The sequence below is a fragment of the Buceros rhinoceros genome, unplaced genomic scaffold (assembly GCF_000710305.1).
Source record: "Buceros rhinoceros silvestris isolate BGI_N320 unplaced genomic scaffold, ASM71030v1 scaffold12110, whole genome shotgun sequence".
NCBI lineage: Eukaryota > Metazoa > Chordata > Aves > Bucerotiformes > Bucerotidae > Buceros > Buceros rhinoceros.
The window spans coordinates 27,165-52,141 of record NW_010387987.1 but is presented as its reverse complement, the minus strand read 5'-3'; the positions used below and the strand labels follow the sequence as shown (position 1 = coordinate 52,141).

General features: G+C 39.3%; 1 protein-coding gene across 1 annotated transcript in view; it reads right to left on the bottom strand.

The window, feature by feature from the left end:
- Nucleotides 1-18,149: 18,149 nt before the first annotated feature.
- Nucleotides 18,150-24,977, bottom strand: part of MOSPD2 (motile sperm domain containing 2) — a 33,858-nt gene continuing 27,030 nt past the window's right edge. The window contains exons 10-14 of the mRNA XM_010143142.1: nt 22,528-22,624; nt 21,721-21,817; nt 20,925-21,054; nt 19,062-19,164; nt 18,150-18,539 (exon numbers count right to left, since the gene is read on the bottom strand). Coding sequence (XP_010141444.1) covers nt 18,393-18,539; nt 19,062-19,164; nt 20,925-21,054; nt 21,721-21,817; nt 22,528-22,624 — 574 coding nt within the window. The 3' untranslated portion in view covers nt 18,150-18,392. The remainder of the gene's footprint in view (nt 18,540-19,061; nt 19,165-20,924; nt 21,055-21,720; nt 21,818-22,527; nt 22,625-24,977) is intronic.

Below are 24,977 nucleotides of genomic sequence, written 5' to 3'. Positions count from 1 at the left end.
ACATCCAGAACATTCAACAACCTTACAGGAAGAAGGCTCAATTTCCTATTTTTAAAGTAAATTAATACCTTTTACGACAGGTGGACACATTCCTTCTTTCAGAAAGCTACTAGCAAAGATTTTATTTTTTGAATATTCACCTTTTTTAGTGAGGTTTTTTTTTTTAAGAGTGACTGAAGACATGTAACAACCTGCACTACAGCTTAAGAAATGAGAATTTGGAGTGCTCCAAGATTTTGGAGAAGGATGTTCAAATCTTCCTGGTTGTCTCAGAGCCTCACGGAAAGCACAAATCTTGCAGCTAGACCTCAGGAATCTCTCACATCCTTACCCATCCTTACCCCTTTGGGCTTGAAAGAAAATACCTGGTTTGTGATTGCCCCAGGAGACTGGGGGAAGCTGCTATGGTTAAACCAAGCATTACTGGTAGCCTCTTTGTCTGTTTTGAGTTTATCAAATTAAGGGAAAACTGCTTACCAGTAGTGTTGCCCTAGTGGTTTTAAGGAGTCAGACAGTAGAAGTAATAATAAAAAAAGACCGCAGGTGCTCCAGTCATATGGGATTCTTCATTTTAAAGCCAAGCCAGAAAATGCAGAATGGCAACTCAATATACTTTATACAAGGGGAAAGTCATTTTGCGTCCATGGCTTCAGTGGCCAGCCCTCCTGCACTGAGGAGTCCAACAAAACCATGCTTAAATATCCCTGCAGGATGAGACCAGCACATAGTATAAAATACTGACATTATATCTCAAGATGTAGCATTCAAAACAGCATCCATGTTGTCTGGGAACAGTGATTCCTCTCTTTTCACGATGCCTCTGCAATTTCAAAGGGCTGCCCTAGTGCTGCATATGACCTTTGAATTCTCTTTTCAAAGGCCTGCCAATACCCCCAGGGCTAGAGACCTTTTGGAAACCGTATCAGTAAAGGAATGATGGTGTAAGCTTGTGTGGTACCCGTGGCTGGGCATTTCCAAACTGTATCTGAGGCAAAGCAGTTTAGGTAACAACAGATTTGACGTGGTAAGACTGCATTTGCTGGCAAAAGAGTTATAAAATAGGGAGAAACATCCGTAGAATTGTTTACAATGTGAGACACAGGATATATTTCTCCTGGTTGTGTGGTCCTGATGCATCCTTGGAGGGTTGCACCAGGAATCAGGATCAGAGGTCCCCATCAGTGCCTGCAGCAAAGACACTGTCTGCATCAGCTGGCAGTGGCAGGAGGACCCAGGTGTACAAGTAGGCTGGAGGATGCTGCACTGTCAGAGTCTGCCTGAAACAGGAGGGACTGAATTCAGCACATTTACAGCTGTCTGGTCATTGCAAAAATTCCCTTTGGAAGGTGAAGTTCAGGCAAAAATCACTAATTCAAATCAGCCACTAATTAAACAGCATATGTTTTTCTGCTGATTGCATTGGGTTTCCTCACAACACCTGTAATAGTACTGGCAGCAGCTGTGAATCCCAATGGAAGTTCAGTCATTATATCCAACCCCTGACCATCCCTGCTCTGGTATTTCCCTGCACCATTTTCTTCTTTAGCACTGTGTCCCCCCAGATCTTTTCCAGGTACCTCTTCTATACTCCTGCCAGCTGAGGAGCTGCCAGTCTCAGCCTGCATCCCCATGTCTAAAAGTGCCTCACCATCAACTGTTCCCTTGGCTGGACCACTTGGCTACTGCTCCTGCCGTGATTCCCTCTCCCCTCCTTGTCCACCATGTCACCCTTTGAAGAGAATGTGTGTTCACCTTCACTGAACCCCTCCGATGCCTTTGAACTTGTCTCACTGACAATGCCATCCTGCTAACAGTGTTTCTTTCCCTTGTGCACAGATGGTCCTTGTGCCTCTTAAAATAGCAGGTCATGCAATATGGAGCTTCAATCGCAGGCGCAAGCATGTTACAAGTGGAAAATCATGACTGTCTCCAGGCGCCTTGGCATTTCTCCGTCCCCCGTCATAGCCGCAACTCTGCTACGGTTAAAATGCTGAAGGAACCCATTCCCACCAGCCTCAGCGTGGGCTCCCAGGGGAGACACTGAGCTCTACAGACACAACAGAAACCTGCTGAAGCTGGTGGCACACATTTCTGAGTTAGTCTCAAAAGGTCTCCAGCTGCTTGAGGAGAAGCTGGTTTGTATCTGACAAGAGCAAGAAAAGGTCATATTTTGTGTCTGGGGCACTTTGCATATTTCTGCAAATCTCTTAGCAGCGAGCCAGCATGTATCTCAATTACGAGTCTCTTGAAAAGAGATTTGAATGCTTTTCTCATACAATAACAGCAGAAACAGAGTGGTGTCATGGCAAAAGCTTATGCAGGGAGATTGCTTTTTCCCAGCATTTCTTTCTTTGCTGAAAGACAAGACCAGAAATTGCTGACATTTATGCTGCAGAGTCTGGTGAAATGGATAAAAATAAAGTACTTATACAAATAGAAGTGTATAAATAAATAAATAGGTAGACAGAGGCATGCATATGTGAGTGTATATTCCTGAACAGCATGTATGAAACAGCTCGATGTTACTCTTGATTTCAGGAAAACTATGAGTTGCTATTAGAGTGGCAGGATTTTTTTCAGAGTCAGAGGAAGAGGAGACTCCTCAGGTGCCAAATGTAAGACAGGGTAAGCAGGATTCCTTGGAGGTGCTGAGCATGCCCAGATCCAGTGGTGACAAAGCATGCTGAGATACATCAACCTCCATCCTGTGCCTGAGGATTTTTGTACACTGCTCTGTCCTGGCACAAACACCAGCAGTGCTGGTCACAGGCGATACTGTTTGCAGGAGAAATAATAGCTCCCTCTTGCCTCCCGTGTCCACCAGAAGCAGAGGGGATGTCAACCACAGGAGAAGGTGTGGCGACCTCCTGTGAGTTTGGGGCGGGATGTGCACTTGGTACCTGACTGTCAGTGACACCTCCATCAGCACAACCAGGTATGATGGGAACAATGCTGCCTGTTGGTGTCAGTCACTGAGTGGAATAGCCTCTCCCAAGAGCCTCATCCCTCTGTTTCTGCCACTCCCCTCCCCGGTGACCGCTCACTGGAGCTGCTGGTGGAGGCCAAGGCTGCTCCTGTCATTCAAAGGCACCATGAGAGGAGCGTGGTCTTGGGCTTGTGCAAAGCGCAGGTTATACAGCATGGCAACAGTCAATACCACAGCTGGTGCATCCATAACGTGGTGCATCCAGCCCTGCTCGTGTATATAAGTAAGTCTCCTAAAGACAAAGAAAACTAGGTGCATTCTATTCCAATTTTAGTTTCTAATCAACTGCAGCAATTTATTTTTTTTTTAATCAGCTAAAGTTTGTTGATGATACACAACTTCATTCACATGAGTAAACCCAAATTCTCCAGCAGCAAAACTCCAGGGAATGTCATCATGGGCCTTGTTACAGTGTGCAGAGATGCAACATTTTGGCCAAGAGTGGTGCAAGTAAATATGGTAAAGAAAATAAATCATGCTATTTCTATCCTGGTTAAAAGATGGAAATTAACCTACTGTGCAAAGCTGTCTTGCATGGGCTACATTTTACCCTCAGCTTCTCCTCTCTGAATCTTATAGGTTGGTGTTTTCCAGCACCTCCTATAATGAGATTGATCGACAGTCACAAAGACTTCACTTACATAGGCAAACGGTACCTGCTTCTAAACTTACCCTAAGGAGAGATAGATATTTACAGATACCAACTGCATTGCTTGCAAGGGTTTGCTTTTATGAATATTTAAGACACATATAAAACCCATACAAATGCGTACACCGTGAAAAGAGAACACAGAAAGTTAAGTTGAACAGTTACTTCAGAAAACCTAAAAATCTTCCCTCGAAAAGAAAAGAGGAGCCTATTGGTAAGGGCACGTTTTGTTCCAAAAAAAGCTGAAAGAACACAGAAACACCCAGAAATTGCTTTCCCAGGAGGGACTCCACGGCACAGAGGATAAAAGCTGTCGCACAACACACAGCACTAGGAAGGGAGGAAGATTTCCATATCCCCCACATTTCTTGCACTGCGGCTCCAGGGTGAACAGGAGGGGATGGCCGCCCTCCTGCTACCTGGGACACACATCTGCAATCCCACAGTGCAAGGTCCAGCAGGGTCCACGTTCAGCCCGTGTGTAGCCTCCACACAGGGCATTTATTCTTTCTTGTTTATTTGCAGGCAGATTTCTGCGCCTCAGCATCCCCACAGAGATACGTATGAGCCCTTCACCACAGCCCATGAGTGGCTTGGTCTTTAAGTGTTGATGCCTCCACGTCCTGCAATAAGGAATTACTAGTCTTTCCTCTGAGCAGATGCACAGAAAGGCTAGGGGAACTGCAGATCCTCTGAAGCAGAGCGTGGACTTCAATCTGATCTCCGCAGACCGAATATCAGTGCCTTTGCTGGTGGGCCAGCTTTCCAGGCAGTAAAACCTGCATGTACTCACTCCTGACATTGTAACCCAAGCTCTCAGGGATGGCCACACCAAGTCAGATGGGTGGTCCCTCCATCCCAGTACTCCGCATTTGTCAGAATCCACATCTGAGACAGTGAACAGAAACTGTTCTATTCTGCCTCACAGTCTTCAGTCTTGGATTTAAATTAATTTAAGGGAAAATAAGTTTAATTTCCTACAGTTTATGTCTCCTGTTGTCAAAAAAGAAAGTGGTTTATATTGCCTATATGTTTCTCATGAGAAAGCAAGGTACCTTATGCAGCACGGCAAAAGGCAATCTTTCCTCTGGAGACTCATACTGAGCTCACAAAGTGAAAACAAATACCTGCGAGGAAAGCCAGCTTGCTTATCCACTCTCCATCTTCAAGCAGCTTGCAGCCTTCAGCACGTTCACTCTCCATCAGAAATTTCAGCCCTGGTTTTCTTAGATTCGAGACATTCCAAGAGATTTTTTGTTTGACAGACAAAAAGCATTGCAAAAGAACGCTCTCTTCCCTAGCTTGTCATTTTTACAAATCTCTCTGAAATGAAATGTCTTCCCACAGACTGTGGATACAGCAGAAAGCAGTATTTAAAACACCTGTGAAACTCACTAGCTTGGCACAAAGGGTCTCCTTGTGGATATTGCAAGAGTACTACTCAGTTCTAGGCTTTAAACATTTCCACTAAAGCAACTCAGTAAATTTTGTCAGTGACACTTGGTATCCCATCTGTGCAAATCCTATCTGTCTAATTTAGATCAATCAAATTAAGCAATACTGCTGGCTGTCATGCCTTTGAGAGATTTTCTTCGTCCTTCAAACACATTGGAGCCCATGGCCACAGCACTGAGCAATGGGAGACCCAACAGTTCTTCCATCATACCAGAGTTTTCAGACTCACACTGAATCTGCACTCAGTAGCATCATGATTGTTATAAATTGTGAATAGTGCTTATCCACAGCCAAGAAATCTCTGATTTGTGCTGACAGACCACTCAACATCATTATAGTATTACTGTACGTGCAAGTGTAGTTCCAGTCATTTACTAGGCCGTGAGAAAGGTGCTGAGGAGCATTAAAACTGTGAGGTTCTACTTTACTGCTTGAAAATCTCATCATTTGCAAAAATATTTTCTCTTTTTTGATTGAAAAATTAATATTATGTTCAGTATCTACATATAATGTTTCTAGATTCAGTTTCAGCATGGTTTTAGGAAAATTGCTGCTTTTCGCTACAGCAGCAAGGTTAGGTACATCAAGGTCTGGAACCACCCCCTTCTTCCAACAGACACCAGCTTGCCGAGACAGGTTAAATCTCTTCCATTTAATGTCAGGCTTTAGGCAGACATGTGTCATCACCCTCAGCATTTAAAGATTACCATAACTAGCAATTACAGTAGAATTTACTTAAGCCTGATGCAGAGCTTTAGAAAAAAGATTGCAGGCAAATCCCTGCCTGGTTTCTGCTGGAGTCCTTGTTCCACACTGACTTTTGCCTCCTGAGTCACAGGCGTGGTCAGCAATAATGCACCTGGTGCCATTCACCCCATCGTCCTTGGTAGCCTGCAGCACATGTACCAGCCCTTTGCTTCAGCATCATCAAGTGTGCCTTCACAGATGTAACAGAGGCGCTTATCATTTTTGTTTCAGCTGCTAGACAATATAAGCCCTTTACATCCAATAACTTAAAATTGTTTTCCACCCCTCTAAAACTCCTGGTGTACCACTTTTATCCAGGGCCCCTCAGGTCTAAATTCTAGCAACATACTGACTTATACCAATCAATTATTTTCTCTAACTCAGTAATATTTTGACTCCATTATCCTCCAGTACTATGTAGCAAACTATATTGGGAATTGCCTATCAGTTTCTCACACAGTTTCTGGCACAGCACCATGAGACTTCACATATATTCTGGAAGGAAACCCTGTCATAAGTAACAAACAGCACAATATCTCCCCAGCCTTGAAGATCCCTACCCCAAAAAAGCACGTCTCTAAATAGAGAGTTTGCAACTCATTTTCATGATGCAGAACTCTATATCTTTCCTGAAGGACAAATACACCCGTTTAGAAATTTTACTCAATAATTTTTAACTAAAATAGTATTTAATCTAATATTTCAATATATGATTTAAAAACCCTGGAATATCATTTGGTTACGCTTTTGGTCATCAGTTCAAAGAAAACAGCTGAGATTACTTCTGGCACCAAGTTCTTCACTTACGAAGAGCATCAGTTTCAGTCGTATATCACTTTTCAACAAGTAAGGCTTTTTAGTACTTTTCATTTATTTTAAAATTTAAAAATCCCATTTGGATCAATGTTGTGAAAAGAATCAATATAGGCACAACCACTCGGGTAGTTACTTCTATCTATTTACTACGATTTTATTTTTAGCTGAGATAGGTAGGAGGCTCCTGCATCAATCCAGTTTGCAGGACTTATACTTTTTGTATGACTTACTTATTTTTCCTTAGATGGTACACTACAACAAAAATTGTAGTCCTCTACAAACAGGTTTTGTATCGAGTTGGTTTCTTTGCTGACGTCAGAGAAATAAATAAATACTGACAAAACTGGCAGCTTGACAGCTAAATATTCCCCTATTTCTCCTTTTACTTCTCTTGAGGATCGCTACACTGTTCAGTCTAAAAATTGTCCAGGTTTATAAATGGCCATTTTCGTTGGCATGACGGAGCTGTACTGGAAGCATCATTGCACTTCCAGACTGAAATTTGTTTGGGAGACAATATGAGAGCAGCTATTCCTCTGGTTAAGCCAGGCTACATTTTCAGAGCAGCGTAAGCCAGGTGTTCTGCCCACTGGCCCAGACAGGTTGGCAAGAAAGATCCTTGCATTTACGAACATGGTTGAAAACCCCCACCATGTATTTTACTTTGAGAGTTGCCAAGTTGACCTGCGAGGGCATTCACATGTACATCTGCCCATCATCACAGAGATGACTTAGGGGTGACTTTGCTAGTCAAGGCAACTTTTTCACAGCATGGTTCAAAGCAATTTTCAATTTGGCTACCGAAGCCATTTCCACATTTTTTTGCGACTTCTGCTTCCTGGAGGGTGTTTCATTTGCTCCAGTAGGACAGCGAAGCTGCTTTATGCTTGCACACAGCAAACACAAGAAGACATCTGTCACTCTTGTACCCCACTTGCAAGAGTTTGGAGGCCTCTGTCTCAGTCCTGTATGAAGTTATCAAACACACTGCGCATACTCCCTGCACATGGTCCTTGATAAACAGGGGCCAGAGTAGCACATCTGCTAATGGGTATTGTTCAAATGGAAATTCACACATGGAAGCAAAACAGAACTAGGAAAAACATGTGTAGACTCGAAGGAAAGTAGGAGTCTCTCTTGCACTGTGCTTAACTCATGCCAAATACCAAATGACGGAATACCAAATCCCCAGAACTTTGACACGAATCTATGTATGTCTTCTCTGTGTGGTCACTACAACAAGAACCACCTTTTTCAGGATTTTCAGTCTCTATTGGTTTATTACAACAAACAGGAGAGGAAGAGGTTTTAAGTGAGGCAGATGAAAACAAAAGCTTCATCAATGATTCCCTGCCCCAAGGAACTGGCTTGCAGGGCAGGTCTTTTCCTCCTGTCTGTCTCTCATTAGTGCAATTTTTTTCATTATTTTCTTTGCAGCCCATCAGACAAAGGGAAGTCTTTTTCCTGTTCCCCAATTGTGTTGTTTTATTCCTCTACTCAGGAGTTTCTGGTTCTTGCTTCTCCCCCTTCATGCAGCCCAGAAGACCTCTGTGGCACACACAGTACTGCTGTCAGGTTGGTGTCATCTGCCTGGAGCCTACCACCTGCCCCCGTGAACAGCAGTCAAGCAAACCAGCATTAGCAGGCTTCCCCACCTCTTCGCTACCTTTTTTTTTTTTTAAAGAAACCAAATTTTATAAAATATGCTCAAAATAAGCCAGTGAAAGCAAGATTACAGCCAGTCACAAATTTATTAATCTGTTTCTTTAATTAGGTGTTCAGGGAGTTACTGGATCCATTGCCCATAGCTCCATGAGCAATGCAGGAGGGTGGCTGGGGTGCTTTGGGGGCTGAGCAGACTCTGGTGAAAGCTGTCTGGTTTCAGTCTTCTTGAATCAGTAATTCCGTGTTGGCTATAAGCTACAAACCCCAGAAAAAGCTGCTCTGAATGCATTTAGGGCCTCCTTTTATCTCAAGATCTGAAGACATCTGTTCAAATATTTTTAATATTATTATTATTTTTACTAGGAGAGGGAATTTTTTTAGCTTAGCACATGTTCATCAGTCATTGTTACTATATATAAGAAACTTTTTTTTTTTAATTTATTTCATGGTTGTTTAAATAAACTGTTACACAGTTTAGTCCTAGGCTGCAGATCCACTGCCCAACACATGCAAGAGCAACAGTCAGTTGTAGTAGTGCTTGTACAATTAGAAGTAGGACTGATGGACTTACAATAATTACACCAAATACAAGATTGCCAACATAACACTGGTTCAGAGAAAAATTTCCTCTGCTGCCAGACTGCATCTGGTACCAGCTGAAAAAACACCCAGCTTTGCTGTGTTTGTTTTTGGGAGTGCCTGGATATCAGCTGTCTCCATGTTTTAGTCTGGGGATAAAGAATGCATGGGGAAAAATAGTGTGTGGGAGTGAAGCAGTCACAATCTCAATCTGACAAATAACTGCAACAACCAAACCCCAATCACTGATCAGGGTGGATGAGGTTGCAAGACTTGTGAGAAAGTCATTGGAGAACTACAGTTATAAATATCTGGAATGGCTGCCGTACTGCTGGAAGTGATAACAAATAGGGAATGGAATCATGTTTCATTTGAGATAACTGCATAATTTCACTTAATATCAGTGCTTCCTTATAGGAGAAAGAACTTACTGTACTGCCACAGGGACGGTATTAAAATCTGAGTGCCGTGACATGCCCCTCTTGCACCTTTTCAGAGCGTGCTGAGCAAAGCAAGGAGGGAAAAAAAAGGTTTCATTCCTCCAGTCAGCTACCTGCAGTCTGTCCTCAGGAAGAAGGATTCGCTGTAGGCCTGTTTCAAACATCTGTCCTAAAGATTCTGGTCTTACAATTGAGTTGGCATTTTAATTTCTTCCGAGGCGTACCTGTGTACCTCTCTCATTCCTGATGATTCGTAAGCAGCAACCTAACGCAAAAGACAAGAAGGCTTCGTTAGAGAAATACTGCAATCCTGTTTTGCTGAAGTGCCACTCAGATCTAGAAAACTCTTCCAATGAAACAGATATTTTGGTAAGCAGATATACAGCTCCTTGTATTTGAATGGTGGGAACACTTCAAAAAGAAACTGGAAATTTATTTCCTTCTGATCGAGTAGACTGTAACCTAGCCATGAGGTTTTTACCCAAGAAATAACACCTAATCCAGCTGGAATAGGACTGCATTTTTTCCTTTATTCTTTGCAAGTTCAGAGATACTTGAAAAGAGAACTTAAGAGGACTTGAACCACAACACTGAGAACTACCATCCGTGGAAAAGAAATCTGGCCACCACTCAAACGTCAGAGATGAAGTTCGGAATATTATGTCACCAACACGCAGTAGACCGTTTGGCCTGATGATCTTAATTCTGCTTGCAAAATTTGAAGTGGTGTCAATCTGCAATACTTCCAAGAGTGATGAGGAGCTGAGGTCTGAGGACAGATTTGCTGAGGAATGGTAGATGATCAACCAGCAACAACCAAACTTAGCCAGGCTCACTTTAGCCAGGTGTTTTCTTGAAACACCCAGTTTTTCTGACAAACTAGCAGATCACACATTATACTGCCAACAAGTTTTGATTACATGCATTTCCAAGTCCACATTTCTACTGGTGAATTATATAGAGCCCAGAAATTAGACATTGCAAGGTCCTCCCTTCACCAGTAGCATGAGCTGCAAGGCAAGAATCTTTGCACGCTATCAGAGCCACTAGCACACTGCTCTGTCAAACCAACGTGTGTCGAGATGATATCAGTTGTGCTGTGTTTATGCAGTCCAGTTAAAAACAACAGCAGCAGCCCTTGAAAAAATGCTCTCCCTTGTCCTTTCAGAGAAGAGCCTAAGGGTTCCCAAGGATTTCGCCTCCTATAGGGCCCTTAGAGAGAGAATTGCTGCTTTGTCTATGTTAATCTCTCCTATTGTTTTTTCTTCATCCTATGTACTGTTCAAAATAAATGCTGGAAGGTTTATTTTTGCAGCAAAGTTGGTAATAAGTGTATCAGCATCTCAAAACCTCTTCCTATTTTGTCACTGTAAGAGTTCTCAAATTCCTAATGCTTTAATTAACTCATTTTATTATCCCGATACAGCAGTCATTCATATTGGAGCGTTACAGGTATTATGCATTTGCTTCGAAAAACTTCTCTAGCATGAACATTCCTTTGCAACTTTAATGCAAAATTTAATGTTTTACTGTTCCTGAAGACTGAACTTAAAAGACTGTTTCTTAAAATACATTGAAAATACTATACAAGATCCAAACGAAAATTGTAACATGTTCCTTTACAGTCAAACCCCAAAGTAACTCATTTGCAAAGTTCTTTGAAGTAGAGCATCTCACAAAACATTAAAGTGCTTTTTAATTTATGCAGCTTTCTACAGCTCTTGCAAATATCCTTGTTTCAGCACCATGAGAAGTGATCTTTGAAAGCTTTTGCTTTCATTCATAGAAAAGTCAACCACTGCAACATACAGCTGAATGAGTATCACCTCAAACGTTTCTCAGCTGTACAGAACAGTAACTCACTTTGGTAGAGCACAGGCACACATGAGAAAACAAGGCATCATCACGTGTTGTGCAGCACTGGCTTTTGTTATCCTCTCCGACTCATGCCCATGACATTAAAGGAGAAAAATTGATTCCGAGTTATAAATGTTTTTCTTCTGTCACAAAAAGGAAAGCTGTCATCTTTTCTACCAATCTGTCCCAGTTGTATTTTGATCTGTGAGTAGATTAAAATAAGAAAATCTGCCTGGTTCTAAAGTTGGCAAACTGTTTTGACTCATCGTTCAATGTAACCTCTTCCATTTCTTTCATTTTCAAACACACTACAGTTGTTACAGCTGAAGTGTCAAATGGGATCATTTTGGACTTTGTTTTCCCTGTGTTTAATGGCAATGGGACCAGCCTGTTTTGCAGGACTTCTGTTATGATAATTATATGAAAAGACAGTGAAGCGCTCAAATACTACAAGGATCGTACCAAAGACAAACAGGGACAAAGCTGAAGAGACATTACAGAATGAGCAAATTCATTTTGGTCACTGGAATAGGCTCCCCAGGGAACTGGTTAGGGCACCAAGCCCGTTAGAGTTCAAGGAGCACCTGGACGATGGTCCTACTCATATGATTTAGTTTTAGGTAGTCCTGTGAGAAGCAGGGAGTTAGACTTGATGATCCTTCTGGGTCCCTTTCAGCTCAAGATATTCTATGATTCTAGTCCGTGAATCTCCTGAAAACAGAGGTGGGCTTTTCCACACATCCCTGAGTTTTCCAGGGGTTAACAAAAACAACATTGCATTTTCAATTACAGTACATAATTCCAAGTAAAGAGGAGGCGTATTCCTGTGTCTTAATGCTCCCTGTCTGCAAGCTTTGCCATCCACTGGGCCAGACTGCTGGGAGATGGCATCTATGTGCCTAAGGGACTTCAGATACATGTACAGAATGAAATGGTTAATGGAAGGTAAAGATCACTGAAAATGGACAGAGCACAAAATCTATTTGTTTATCTCTTTTTTTCAATATGCAGCTTAGAGCAGCTAAAACCAAGATACAGCTCCTTGCTTGCCCACCTCACCTTTTATTTATCTCACAATACTTCTCAAAGTTTGAGGCAGGTGCACCTGCCCAAAGTAGTGAAAAGAATTAGGTTATCTTCCTCTGATCTTTTTCCAATTTCTCCTCAGTGTGGGAACTTGCTGGAGTAAATGGATGATCTCTCTGAAGACTCTCAGAACAGGGTGGCTGTACTGGTTGCCATGCTCCCTATCCATATACCAGTACGGAACACCTAGCATAGGAAGATTGGAGCGAACTTTCAGTATGGGCTAGAATGTCAAATAAATGACTTGACACCTACTCCAAACTCCAACACACATACAGTGTGAGAGGTAGGAAGAAGCATCATGTCAATCACTAAGTCCACTAGAAAAGCAGTATCTGGGATTACGTATACATCAACATATATTAGTTCTGTACTGCATCTAATATTTGCAAGCCTAGCATGAACGAGCATTGCTTTCCTGAGGTTTCCCACCTAATTCCAGACTGGATTGAAGTCAGGTTGATACACCCTCTTTACAGAACAAAGCCCATTAAACTGTCAACTAACTTAGAAAGCACTACAAAATCTTTTTGTGAGTTGCCACCATCAGCTGCAAATTTAAATTAGAAAAAAGAAATTATAAGAAAAAGGAAAAAATGGCAAATGCTGATTTGTGTACAGGAAAATGCACTTCAGGGCATGGTGATTATAGTAATTCAGACACCAGCAGGTTAAGCATCAATCAGTAAGTGTTAGTTGTACAGATTAATGAAGCATCTGTGGTGTTTGCCCAGATTTGCTTTTCCTTTCAGCAATTTATCAATTGTACCATTCTAGCAAATAAAAGCTTAACAGATTCTGTTTATGCTTCTTTTTCACCCTACTGTTGTAATCTATATTTATTTAAATGGTGCTCTTCATTTCTGACATTTTCCCTGGGGCTTGAAGAACAGGTGTTCAGCTATGGCTCCAAGCTGTCAAAAATTAAACTGGCAATGATTTTAACAGATACAGGGCTGATGAAATACAAGGAAGTTGCAATTTTGAATAATTAAACACCACACAGGATTTGCTAGACTACATCATCATCACCCAAAGGATATCTTAATTCAGATTTCATCATAAACACAAAATGGGATGGTGGCCATGATGGGACTGATACTGGAGACTTGGATTTGAGTTCTCATGTCCAAAGCATTTATTTGCAAATCCAAGGAAATGGATCTGAACCAAAACCTATTGAGATTGCCTTTGTTCCCTCTCCTGGGTCCAAAATCAGGGGAACACTTGTCCTAGAGAGACCACTTAGATAGATAGCCTGCTGTGGGAAGTGCACATCATCATGTAGCATTCCTCCACCCGACCTTCTGGATAAAACTAGTACGGTGGGGTGGATCTTTATCATTTACCTCCTCATCAAGCAGCAACACCAGTTTCTGTGGCTGCTTCACACTATACGTACATGTACTGCAAAAACGTGAATAGGTGTAACCTGTTATGTGTAGTGGGTCTCTTAACGAAGTACATATTCAGCTATCTGTTCCTTCTGGTAAGTTCCAATAGGCCAAGTCTTTTGCTCTTCAGTCAAACAAGTTTGTGTAGAAGTGTTTCTTTCAGGAGCAAGGTCTGATCATGACTAAAGAAAAAAGCCACACAGTCACTTACTGCCTTTGGAAAAAACAAAAAAAAACCCCAAACCAAAACAAAGCACTCTTAAGTACATTCAAGGAAATCACTACTTCTTGCTGGCTGAATCACCATCAAGTGTTGGCATATCTCATGGGCTAATCAAAATAAACAGAACATAGAATTTACCATCCTTCTAACAAGATATTTTTAACACAAAGTAAAACCGCCAGAAATATTTTGTGAAAACCACCAAGTGACAGTAAAATAATGAATATGTTCTACTGCTGGCCAAAGAAAATGAGAGATAAACAGGAATTACAGACATTTTTTTCATATTCAGGTTTTCCAATGTTTGAACCAACTCCAATGCAGTGCTAATCTAGCACTACTGGTATTAAGAAAATTAAAACAGAACAGAGAAAGTATTACTAACAGATCAAGAGTCTCTGCACTGGTGTAACAAAAAGCACAGCAGTTCTTTGGGTGAGAATACTGCTGCTATACTTTATACCATGGTGAAGTTTATAACAACTGGCAACTGATAAATAGGTGGGTTTTTCTTTCCTAAAGGTCTTTGTGTTTGGACGTCACTATTAACTTCAGCAATACCACCAGAACAAATTCCCTACTGCAATCTAGAAACAAGTGCTATTAGCTGCAATCATACAGCAATAACCGAGCACTCTTCAGCTGTTAGTCCAGCCCTTCTTTCAGTGTTTAGGCAAATGTGAGTGACTTTGAGCATGCCAAGTAGGTAGGCTGATACACCAATCTTGAGAATGAAGAAAACGAGGAGCTGAAATACCTACTGGTAAAATCCTGGCCAGCTGCTTACTTTTTGCTCATATAAGTCAGAAATTTCAGTACTTCTATTCAGAAGCAGCAAAGTAGTAGTAATTGCACAGATCTACCGGTAAACTACCTAAATCAGTGTCAGCCAAGACTGGCATGTGGAACTTTACTCGCCTCCTCTACAAAGAGGGAAAACCTCTCGTTACTGCCACTCTACCTGGAAAGGCGGATTGTCTGCACGTTATTTTTCAAGCTGGGTCTATGTGCACTACTACTACTGTAGGCATTCACTAGAAAAGTGGCAAAAGCAAGAATAGTGAGGTTCAAATTGAAAAGTGGGACGGACACAGCTGAGGAAACTGAAAACAGGAGGTTATGCTTCACACTAGCTGCAGGAAACAGAGACAGAAGCTGCAGATGCTGAAATGTGCACAAGAATTAGGGATACTGAAAAGCATTGTTAACTTGATACACAAGGTTATAAGCACTTACCTGTGTAATGGAAACGTAGCAACGGCCGTAATACCGAGTCAGTGACTCCTCAGTGAGCCATCTTCCAGGGAGCAGGGAACTATAAGCCACATACTTCAGAAACTCTCTTTTAAGATGTCTTCTTTAACCTCAGAAAAGAGCACTCAACCTGCTCTTCCTTGACAATTAGAACTGCTCTCCCTACACTAATACACACACCACAAATACAGACATCTTCATGTCTCAGACACAACACCCTACAGAACTAATACAAGATCTAACAAAGTGAATCTTACAGACACCTGTGATACATTTTGCAGAACCGTGTTGTTTGGTCAATTTTCAAAATTGTTCCATTATTCTGACTGAATGTACACTTTCACGATAAAGCCATAGAAAAAGAAAGAACTAACACTGTCCTTTATTAACAGAACAGCATTTATACCTTTACTCTGCCAGTCCAGTTACACAAAATGTAGGAGGATCCCCCAGACTGCTGTCCTTAATTGCCTATAAAAGCCAATATTAATCGTTAATCTACAATGAGGGAAAGGGAAAATTAATCTTCTACTATGCAAACAAATCATATTTTGTGACTTGTCCAAGTTCTAAAATGCCCCAGCTTTATACACTATGTTCCATGCAATGTGAAAAAAAAAATCCAAGACAATCTTTTGTCTATTCTCTCAATTTTGGGTCTCATACCAAATCATGTCACTGCTGTGCACTCTGTAATTTTACTGTGTGTAAACTCTTCGCACAAAGCCTTCCAAAACAGACTGGCTAAAGCCTTTTGTTTGCCAATCCTTGGAAAAAAACCTTAAACTACAAACAACTGAAAATTGGGAAAATACTGATGGATCACCATATATTTTGTGATGATAGAAACAATGAAGTTCTTGTAGAAGAATAACACAAAGTAGGCTACCAATTTTTCTTAAATTTCTATTTAAGAAAAAACCCTGTTGCTTTGCAGTTTCTTTTTTTTCTTCTTATTTTTTCCCCTTTACTGGGCTATGTTTAAATAATAGTTTTACCAAGTTATACACATATTTGTATTGTGTGGATTTGCATTATTTGTGCCATGGCAGTGTTTACATGCCAGTATCATATACTATGTTATTATGTTAGGCACTCTGTCTGGAATTCTTGATCATCCATTTTACATTTGTCTGACAAGTATCATTACAAATTCTACAACACAACAAACTGTGAGTCATCCCCATATTGACCCCTCCTCCACATTAAGAACCTGCAGACTAACAAGAGAACCAAAACCTTAGATGAAGCTATTTTTAAAAGACTAAACATTCAAGACTACTTATTTCCTCATATTTATTTTGCAACTGTATTTTTCTAAAACATATTAAAATAGAAAAGATGTTCATCTGATACATCGTACAAAGTAAATGCCAACATAGTAATAAAATATTGAAAATATATGAAAGCACCAAAATGTTTAAAATATTCATATTGGCAAAGACTGTAAGAATATATTTCTTGTAATTTTACAGTAAAGTGCTATTTAATCCACTTAAATTAAGGAATCAACATTTTAATAGCATGGTTATTATTATCTTAAGGTTACAAACCACTTCATTACCTTTCTCAACAAGACAACAACCCATTTTGTTGGAAGCAAAGCATCTGAGTTGCATGCACATGAACATAATCTAAATAACAGCTTCATAGTAAGCACTGAACAACCTAAGTTGCCAACTCATTAACAAAACAAAATATTAAGAAGTAAACTAAACAAAAGTAAGATTAGTGAAAAATTAAGGAAGTGTGGATGTGGTAAAACATTGTATAAGTTAAGAAAGGACAGACGGCCATGCACCCAACAGTTCTGTAGACTTGCCTTTTACATGGTAAATTTTTTCATAATCATATTGCTGCTTTATTAATCTGTTTATTAATGTATTTTTTTAAACTGCCCTTTTCTATTTCCTAGAAATGATACTACATCTACAACACACTGGAGAGATACTGTAAGCAAAACGACAGAAGCAGAGCATGACCTTTTTTTCCTCAATAACCTCTTCTCATCTACTGAAGTCAGCAGACAAAACTAAATGATCTGTTACAAACTCTAGTAAAGAAATTAAATTTTTAGATCTCAGAGTGAAAATTTTAAACGTACAAAAGATGCCATCAGACTCCTTTTAAGTATGCATCATTTTAATGTACATATTTACAGCAATGATTACAAAGAAACCTTGTTAGTGTAAGTTCTCACTAGCTTCATACACCATTTCCACAACAGTTTCTGAGAAATGGTAGATTTAACACCTTTATGTTGTCTTCAACAATATTTAATCTTCCTGACTTGATTTTTTCATCAATTCATCTGTAATTTAAGCATACTGCACATGTCAGAATAAGTTCTTACTTTAACTATTAGCCTTTTTATGAACCAATAATAGGTCATCAAAACTCCACTCTCACATTCCTTCCAAGACTCGACTAAGAGATGCTTTAAAAAAAAAAAAAAAACAAACCAAAAAAACCTCCCAAAACCCCAACCCCAAAAAGGTTAAGAATAGGAACAGTGTTTCATCATAATTTTTTTCATTCATATCTTTGGAATCAAACAAAGGCTATATTCCTGGTCAATATGGCTGTATGTATGTAGTTTGGTATGAAATATTTACAATAGATTTGCATTCAGAAAAAGCACAAAAATAAGTAATTTAACATTGAAAGCAATGAGTCTGAATTACCAAAACACTTACTAACAACAAATATCTTCCCTATATGTGTGCATGTACATAGATTATATATAAAAAAAAGAAAACATCTATCTGTACCACATAATTTCTGTAAATATTCCTGAATGAACAGGTTAACCTCTGGAATACACTAAGTTGACTGCTTGCACCTTCTATGTGAATAATTCAGAATGTAAGAATGAATATGATGAAAAGAAATTAAATACTGTACTTAAAGTAGTTGACTAGAGGGAGAAAAAAAAACCTAAACAGTTTTAAATTATGTTTTATTTGGTTTCCTCCTTCCAGTTCAGTAGTATTTATTGAGCCATACAGTGAAAACAGGTCCTAGCTCTAATACCTTCTGCATGCCCTGTTCTAAGTGTCGACTTTCTGTAACTTCCTCTGTTGGTCATTCATTTCTATTATTTTCAGCAAGTTGTATCATCATTCGTTGTTGTGGGCTCACAAACCTCATTTTGGCAGTTCCAGAATCTGACTGCAGCACTGCAACGTCTTCCACTCTAACCAGCCGTGACAGGCAGTACTTCAGTGCACAGTAACTCTCTCTAGCTGCACTGGCTATACGCCAGGTAGAAGCAGAAGGCCACAACAGTAACGGATAGTAATGATAAAACAACTGACAACTGCTGGAACCAGAGGCAGCGATCAATCTGCTCTTGAAGTCTTTTATTAATTTGCAGTAAATGAGTTAGCTGAAAATAGAAATAGTTTCAATAAATTAGAATCACTGTACATGAAAGGCCTTGTTAATTTACAGCTATTTAGCCAATAACTACATGCACAGAAAAAAAAAGAAAAAAAATCCCCAGAAGTCTTCTCTTAGCAATACCTTTTCTGTCACTACATACTTCAGGAACCTGTTCCACTAAAGTTGCTTCAAACCCCAAGTTATGGAGAGCCACTATTGCCTATATCAAGGAGGTGACAACTTCACGCTAGGAAGCAAAAGATACTGCTGAGGCTCACTAATACCCCAGATCTGTAACATACACAAGTGGAATAAGCAAACTGCATTGGAAGTACTATTTTATTAAATCATTACCATTCAATGAAATAATTAATTCACTGTTGCTGATTTAGTTACTTTCAATTGCTGAGCTTTTCAAATAGTATAACTTACAAAGTAACAAAGATGTTTTCAATACAAATTCTTTTTATCTCTGTCATATTTTATAGTTCTGCTCAGTATTCAGTACAAAGGAATATACTATTACCTGTATATGTAAATCTTCATTGGTTTTTGCTGGAATATTAAATGTATTCTCTTTTAATGTCAGAGAAGAAGGCTTACTACTTTCTACAACATGACACCTGAGCCTGTGAAAGGAGAAAAAAAAATTATGCACCAAACCCTATAAATTTAATCAAACACTGTAAAATTAGTAGTAAACAGTCCATCTAACAGTTACCATATGTGTTTCATCACCTGTTCTAATTAATTTTCTAAATGACCGTTGCAATGATCATAGTCTGAAAAGGATTCCTGTCCAGCATTACATTTTGACAACTTTTGATACAAGAAGCTAGATCAGAATTATCTGCATGCTCAGTTAAAATATATCTTGATCATTTTAAATTCATAGCAGAGGATGCACTGAATTATTCAGTCAAATACTACCAGAGATGAAATAATTTATTGAACAGCAAACAAAACCTAAAGGTTTTTTTTCCATTTTAAACCTTAGCAACATTTTTCTTAGAGTCCACCTCTTCCACACGTGAAAAAACCAGGAGCAGAATTTCAAGCCACTACTGAAGGTAATGGAATTCTACACTATTTATAAAATACAGCAGAAGGTTCTCTGATAACATGTGAATCCATTAATGTGGGAATGAATTTATTTACTAAAGAAATGGTTAAATTAATGCTGCAACATTTTGGTTTTTTTAAGGAAAGAGAAAAGCTAAAACTTCTCCAGCCAGAAAAAACAAAAAAGGGACAAACGTGTAATGAAAATCTAAGTAGATTCCTCAGATAAAGTACTTGCATATATAAAGAGACAATCATTATATATTCCACTGTTTTTATTCTACATTTAATAAGTGGTCAGTTTTGTATTCATCAGTAACATACACGCATGGCACACTTCACAGGTGAGAATGTAATCAAACAATCTCTCCCTGTTGTTTCAGGGTCTGTCTTAAAAAAAAAAAATTGCAACATTCATGGAAGGAAGATTAAGGTCACTCACATGGTGTAGATTTTGTTTAATAGGGAAGTAAGGGATAAACATTTGAAGCAAAAAGAGCACAAGACTTAGGCACCAAGCCTCAAAAACACTTTTGCCATGTTAATTTTGGCCATGGGCAGTGGGGTAGTGGTAAAAGCAGCTCCTAAAGAAGTCTCCCAACTCCCCCCTGCCAAAAGCCAGGAACAATCTAAAGTAAAAATACAGTCAAATTAGTTCTCTTTAAAAACGAAACAGATCTTGATATCATGTTTCCAAGACTTCTAGCTGAAAGAGAACTACAATGAACTTTTCCTAGAAATGCACAGTGATGCAACTAGATGTGAAGAGATGAGAGAGAAAAGCAACAGGTACATTTTAAAAAGCATATGGGCATACATATTTTCCTAGTGTTACTTTTCCACTATTAAATATGGAAAACACACATATGAACATCATATGTTTTACAAAAATTTTCTACAAAAAAAAAATTATGATTTTTCTCTAGCAGAAAGGGAATTTTTTTTTATTGTCTAGAAAATAGTTTTGCATTTGATAATTCTCCTTTCCTTGCTTGTTTCTTTTTAGAAAACTAATTGGCAATTCTTACTAAAAAAAAAATAAAAAATCTACTGTCCACGTGCATTGTCACGTCCATTCACATTTTTACCACTTAACTCCTAATGAGTACAAGAACAAAAGAAGAGTATGTGCAGAATACCATGACATTTTACGCATTAAAAACGACTGAGATCAGAAGAGATCAGAACCCTCAGAAATATCCTTCAGTCGGTAAGTACACAACCGGGTTTGGAGTATCCTTTGCTCATTATGATATGCAAGTCCTAAAAATGAGCTAAACGGTAATGGCTAAAAAACTCGCTGTCAACAGAAAACCACACGGATCACCTGTGTTCCATCACTTTGGCCCTAGGGACTTCTTTCCAAAACTGAGTCAGTTCTGGTACACCTGCTCCAGAAGTCTGGTCCATTTCTGCTGCCATAATAAGGAAACGATCCTGCAGAGAAGCTGCAAAACCTGCCCTCAAAGAAAAAATGACAGATAAATGACAGATAAAATGACAGTATTAAAAAATGTATAGAAGCATTCTTAAACAAAATTGTTTTAAAATGAGAGCTTCTTTATTGCAGGACATCAGACACTGCCTTACTAGAAATAAAAATAATTAAATCATTCTCTTACGTTCAACAGTTTTGATTACAGTTTTCCCAAAATTCTACAGTTTCATTGTAGTAGAACTAGTTTCATTTCAATGATTCAAGGACAACCCAGCACTGTTAAGAATGCATTCTCCAGCAAATTCACCTGTCCTTGCAACAATTTAGGAAACTGGTTTACCGCAGATAAACTACCACAATAATAAGGCACAGGTGAGACAGCTGCCACTGCAACTTTTTTTTTTTTTTAAAGACAAGAAACAGAATGGACTGCAGACAACATCTGCTTATGCCTAAGTGGAGTAGTAAATCAGTATGGGCAGTTGCTCAAATGCTGTCTGACATCTATGTTTATTCACAGATAGTAACATCCTCGCACAACAGTTAAGTAGACATGGGTGTCAGTCAGTCTTACACCCCTGCAAGCACACACAAAGGTTAGTATCTAGAGCATCAGCCTGTCAATAAAACTTGCCCAGACTTAAAAAAAAAAAAAAAAAAAAATCTATCGTGAGATTTTACTTACCACCATGAAGAGAGACTATTATATCCAATGATGTGCCAGGTTCACAGCTGCTGTTACTGGGTTTAACTCTGTATTTTTCAGGAGCAGTTGTTCTCACCTATAAACAAGAAATACCAAGCAAGCATAATGGTAAACGCATGCACAAACTGTGATTGTTTCATAACCTTTCTCATTCTGTAATAACGAAAATCTCCAAATGCTTAAATAGTAAGTAATACCCAGAGTCTTTAAAATACTTTATTTTATAGAAGTAATCAGACATTGGTATTTCACTTCTTCCTCTCTCTTACCCAATGCTATCCTTTCTTTTCCAGTGTATGCTATTTTTCTCCTCTTATACAAATATTAAAAAGAACCAAGAATATCAAATGGACTATCTATTAAATTTTTTAACAGGAAAGTATGTAACAACAGCTATTTGAGTGTACAGAGAATGCAAGATGTGGTGGAAAACCAGAGCAGGATGCAAGCCAACTCCACATTTCTGAAGCAAACATAACTGCATGCATTTCTTTGATGGTAACACTGGCAGATGGAGCTGCATCATTTTGGAGCATTACTAACTTGTTCCCAGCCAAGATTAAAAAGAGGAGAAAAATTCAGTTAGTGCTCCAAAGATTTGTATTACTTTGGGGTGGTACATAATAGACAAATTAATCCAGATTTCTGTGATCTACTTCAGATATCACAACAGAAGAAAAAATTTAGACTGAAAAGTGGGTTTAATAATATTACTTCCTCCTTACCCAAAACAAGAAAAAGTTACCCATTTAATAAAGTAAACCAAGACACACATAAAACACTTACCTTAAAAGCTACTGTGTTTTTAGTGACATTTGTGAGAACTATCAAACATTTTTTCTCTCCAGTTTCTTTGGATCCAAAATACAGCTCTTCTGCTGGGCTAATAAGAAATTTGAAAGGAATTAGTTTCTTCAAATGATCTTTACAACATTCCTGACCACACCTACAGGAAAATAAAATACTTTCAACCCTGCAGCTACGGTCATAAAAAACAGCTTTTCATCAAAAAAGCTGTGAAAACCAAATGCAGAAATTTTGTAATGAAGCTCAGGATTGACTCATGACCACAAGTGGACCTAGCTGTCTCAGCTGATTACTGCCCTTGACTTCTTCCATCCGGAAGAGTGTGACCACGTGAAACAGCAGGAAGAGCCAACAGGTATATCCAGTCACTTCACCAATCTTAGAGCTGTACATTAAAGGAAAGCATCATTCCTTCTAATTTATGCTAATATTCAAGACCAAGAGTAATTTATGCTAAGCATCACACACCAAGAGTAATTTCCATCTCATACATCTATCCTTGCACATGTAAGAGGAGCAGGCAGGTATCTGCAAGTGGCAACCATTTCAACCACTACAGCTAAACTCACTTGTACCTATGAGTCAGTCTTCACGTGTTTGTGATGACACATGCATAAATAAAGTTATTGCTTTTAATATTTGTGTGCAATTAGGAAGTCATGCATGACATCTTTTAAACCATATAAAACCAACACAACTTATTTTAGAATAAACATTCAAATGAACACTGCTAGGTAAAATGTAGGGCATGCTCTCAACTACAAGCTGAGAGGAAACTCAAGCAACAAGTGAAAAACTTTTCTTTCAGTATGTCATATTAGGAGTATACACAGAACTGCATATTCTTTTGACAGAAGACCTTTTTCAAAAAAGTTACTTTCCCCCCCCACTTTCCTCCATTTAGAATGCCGATTTCATGTTAGTTTGACCTCCTCCTGAAAAGACTTTTTACAGTGTCAAACCTTCTTTCTTCTCCGACTTAAACCAGAGTATTAGCTGAGGAGATAAATCCTTGTAGGGCAATCCTCAACACCCATGCTAGAAGCAGAGTCCAGGGGTGACTGCATGTGTATGCATGTGAGAGGTGCCTGTATTTTACAGAGAATTAGACAGTCCACATGACAAGACTTTGGTGGGGTTTTTTTTTTATTTCTTGGTGAGAAAAAAAGGAAGTGTGTTGAGCAAGGCAGAAAGCAAGAAACTGATGGGTTTAAAATAGATTAATAGGGTAATTACATAATTTTCTCCTCTTAGGTTTCTTCATTCCCAAATTCTCAACTTAACCAACAACAGTGGGTGAAGGGAGGATAGTAGTTACAAAGTATTTTGGTTACCCTAATAGGGTACTATGGCAGCTGCATGTTACAGCCATTGCAAGATGAACCATAAATGAGACAGGAAACCATTAACTAACATCAAAACTAGTCACAAAAAGAGCTTAAGGGAGGGAATGTTCCACCAGAGCCTGATGTTTGTTCTAACACCAACTGTGGCTTTTGACACCCACCCCACCAAAAAAAAAAAAGGGGGGGGATGGGGGTGGGGCTTGAGGGCCATTGCTGTCTGTGAAATCAACCAGTTCCACAGTGTTGGGGGTGGGTGGGGTGTTGTTGGGACAGTGGGGTGTTTTATTTTAAATGAACGCTCCAGCTTTTTAACTTTTACAGAAACACTACTTTCTATAGCCTGGTATGTGTCAGGTAAACATACCAGCTTGTACTAGGAATTCTATTCTCAAAATACTCCACATGAGCTAGTCTGCTGCAAGGCAGTTCAAGTAAACTGCTGCTTTTTGTCTCTACCAAATAAACACATCTATTGAGGAGGAAGGTCAATAAAGACCAGTCTTCCAGAGTAAGGTACACAAGGCAAATGCAATAGTGATCTAAACCAGGGAGACAGATGACAAGTGAGTATGACTACAAATGGAAGAAACAAGAGACCAAGCATCCAGCTTTGGTCATACACCAGCGCCAACAAGCACTAGGCAGTGACAGGTAAGGAATATCCCTGCAGGGTTCTAAGGAGGCCTCACTGACTCTTCTGCAGCAGCAGTTAGAGAGGCCCAAAAGGGCTGCCTGTTCTTGGCAATTTCATGGTGCCAGAACTACCGTGACTCAGCTTCCCGGCCAGGCTCAAGGCTGCTCCCTTCACAGGGCATTGCAAGGACACAAGCTAATTTTACTGGCAGAGCTTATAACCTCCAAGATAGGTACCTGTGACTAGTTATAAAGGGCACTTTATCAGTTCAGTCAATTTCAGTTCAGTGTCTTGAGAAAGATTCAAGGGAAACAAAAATTAGTTCTAGCTTCTACAGAGTTTGAGTATTACTAAAGAGCAATAATTGCACACACTTGGAAAGAGTTTACTAAAAACAAACAAAAAAAAAACCAGCAGGGACAGAGACACCAGTATTTTATTTTATTTTC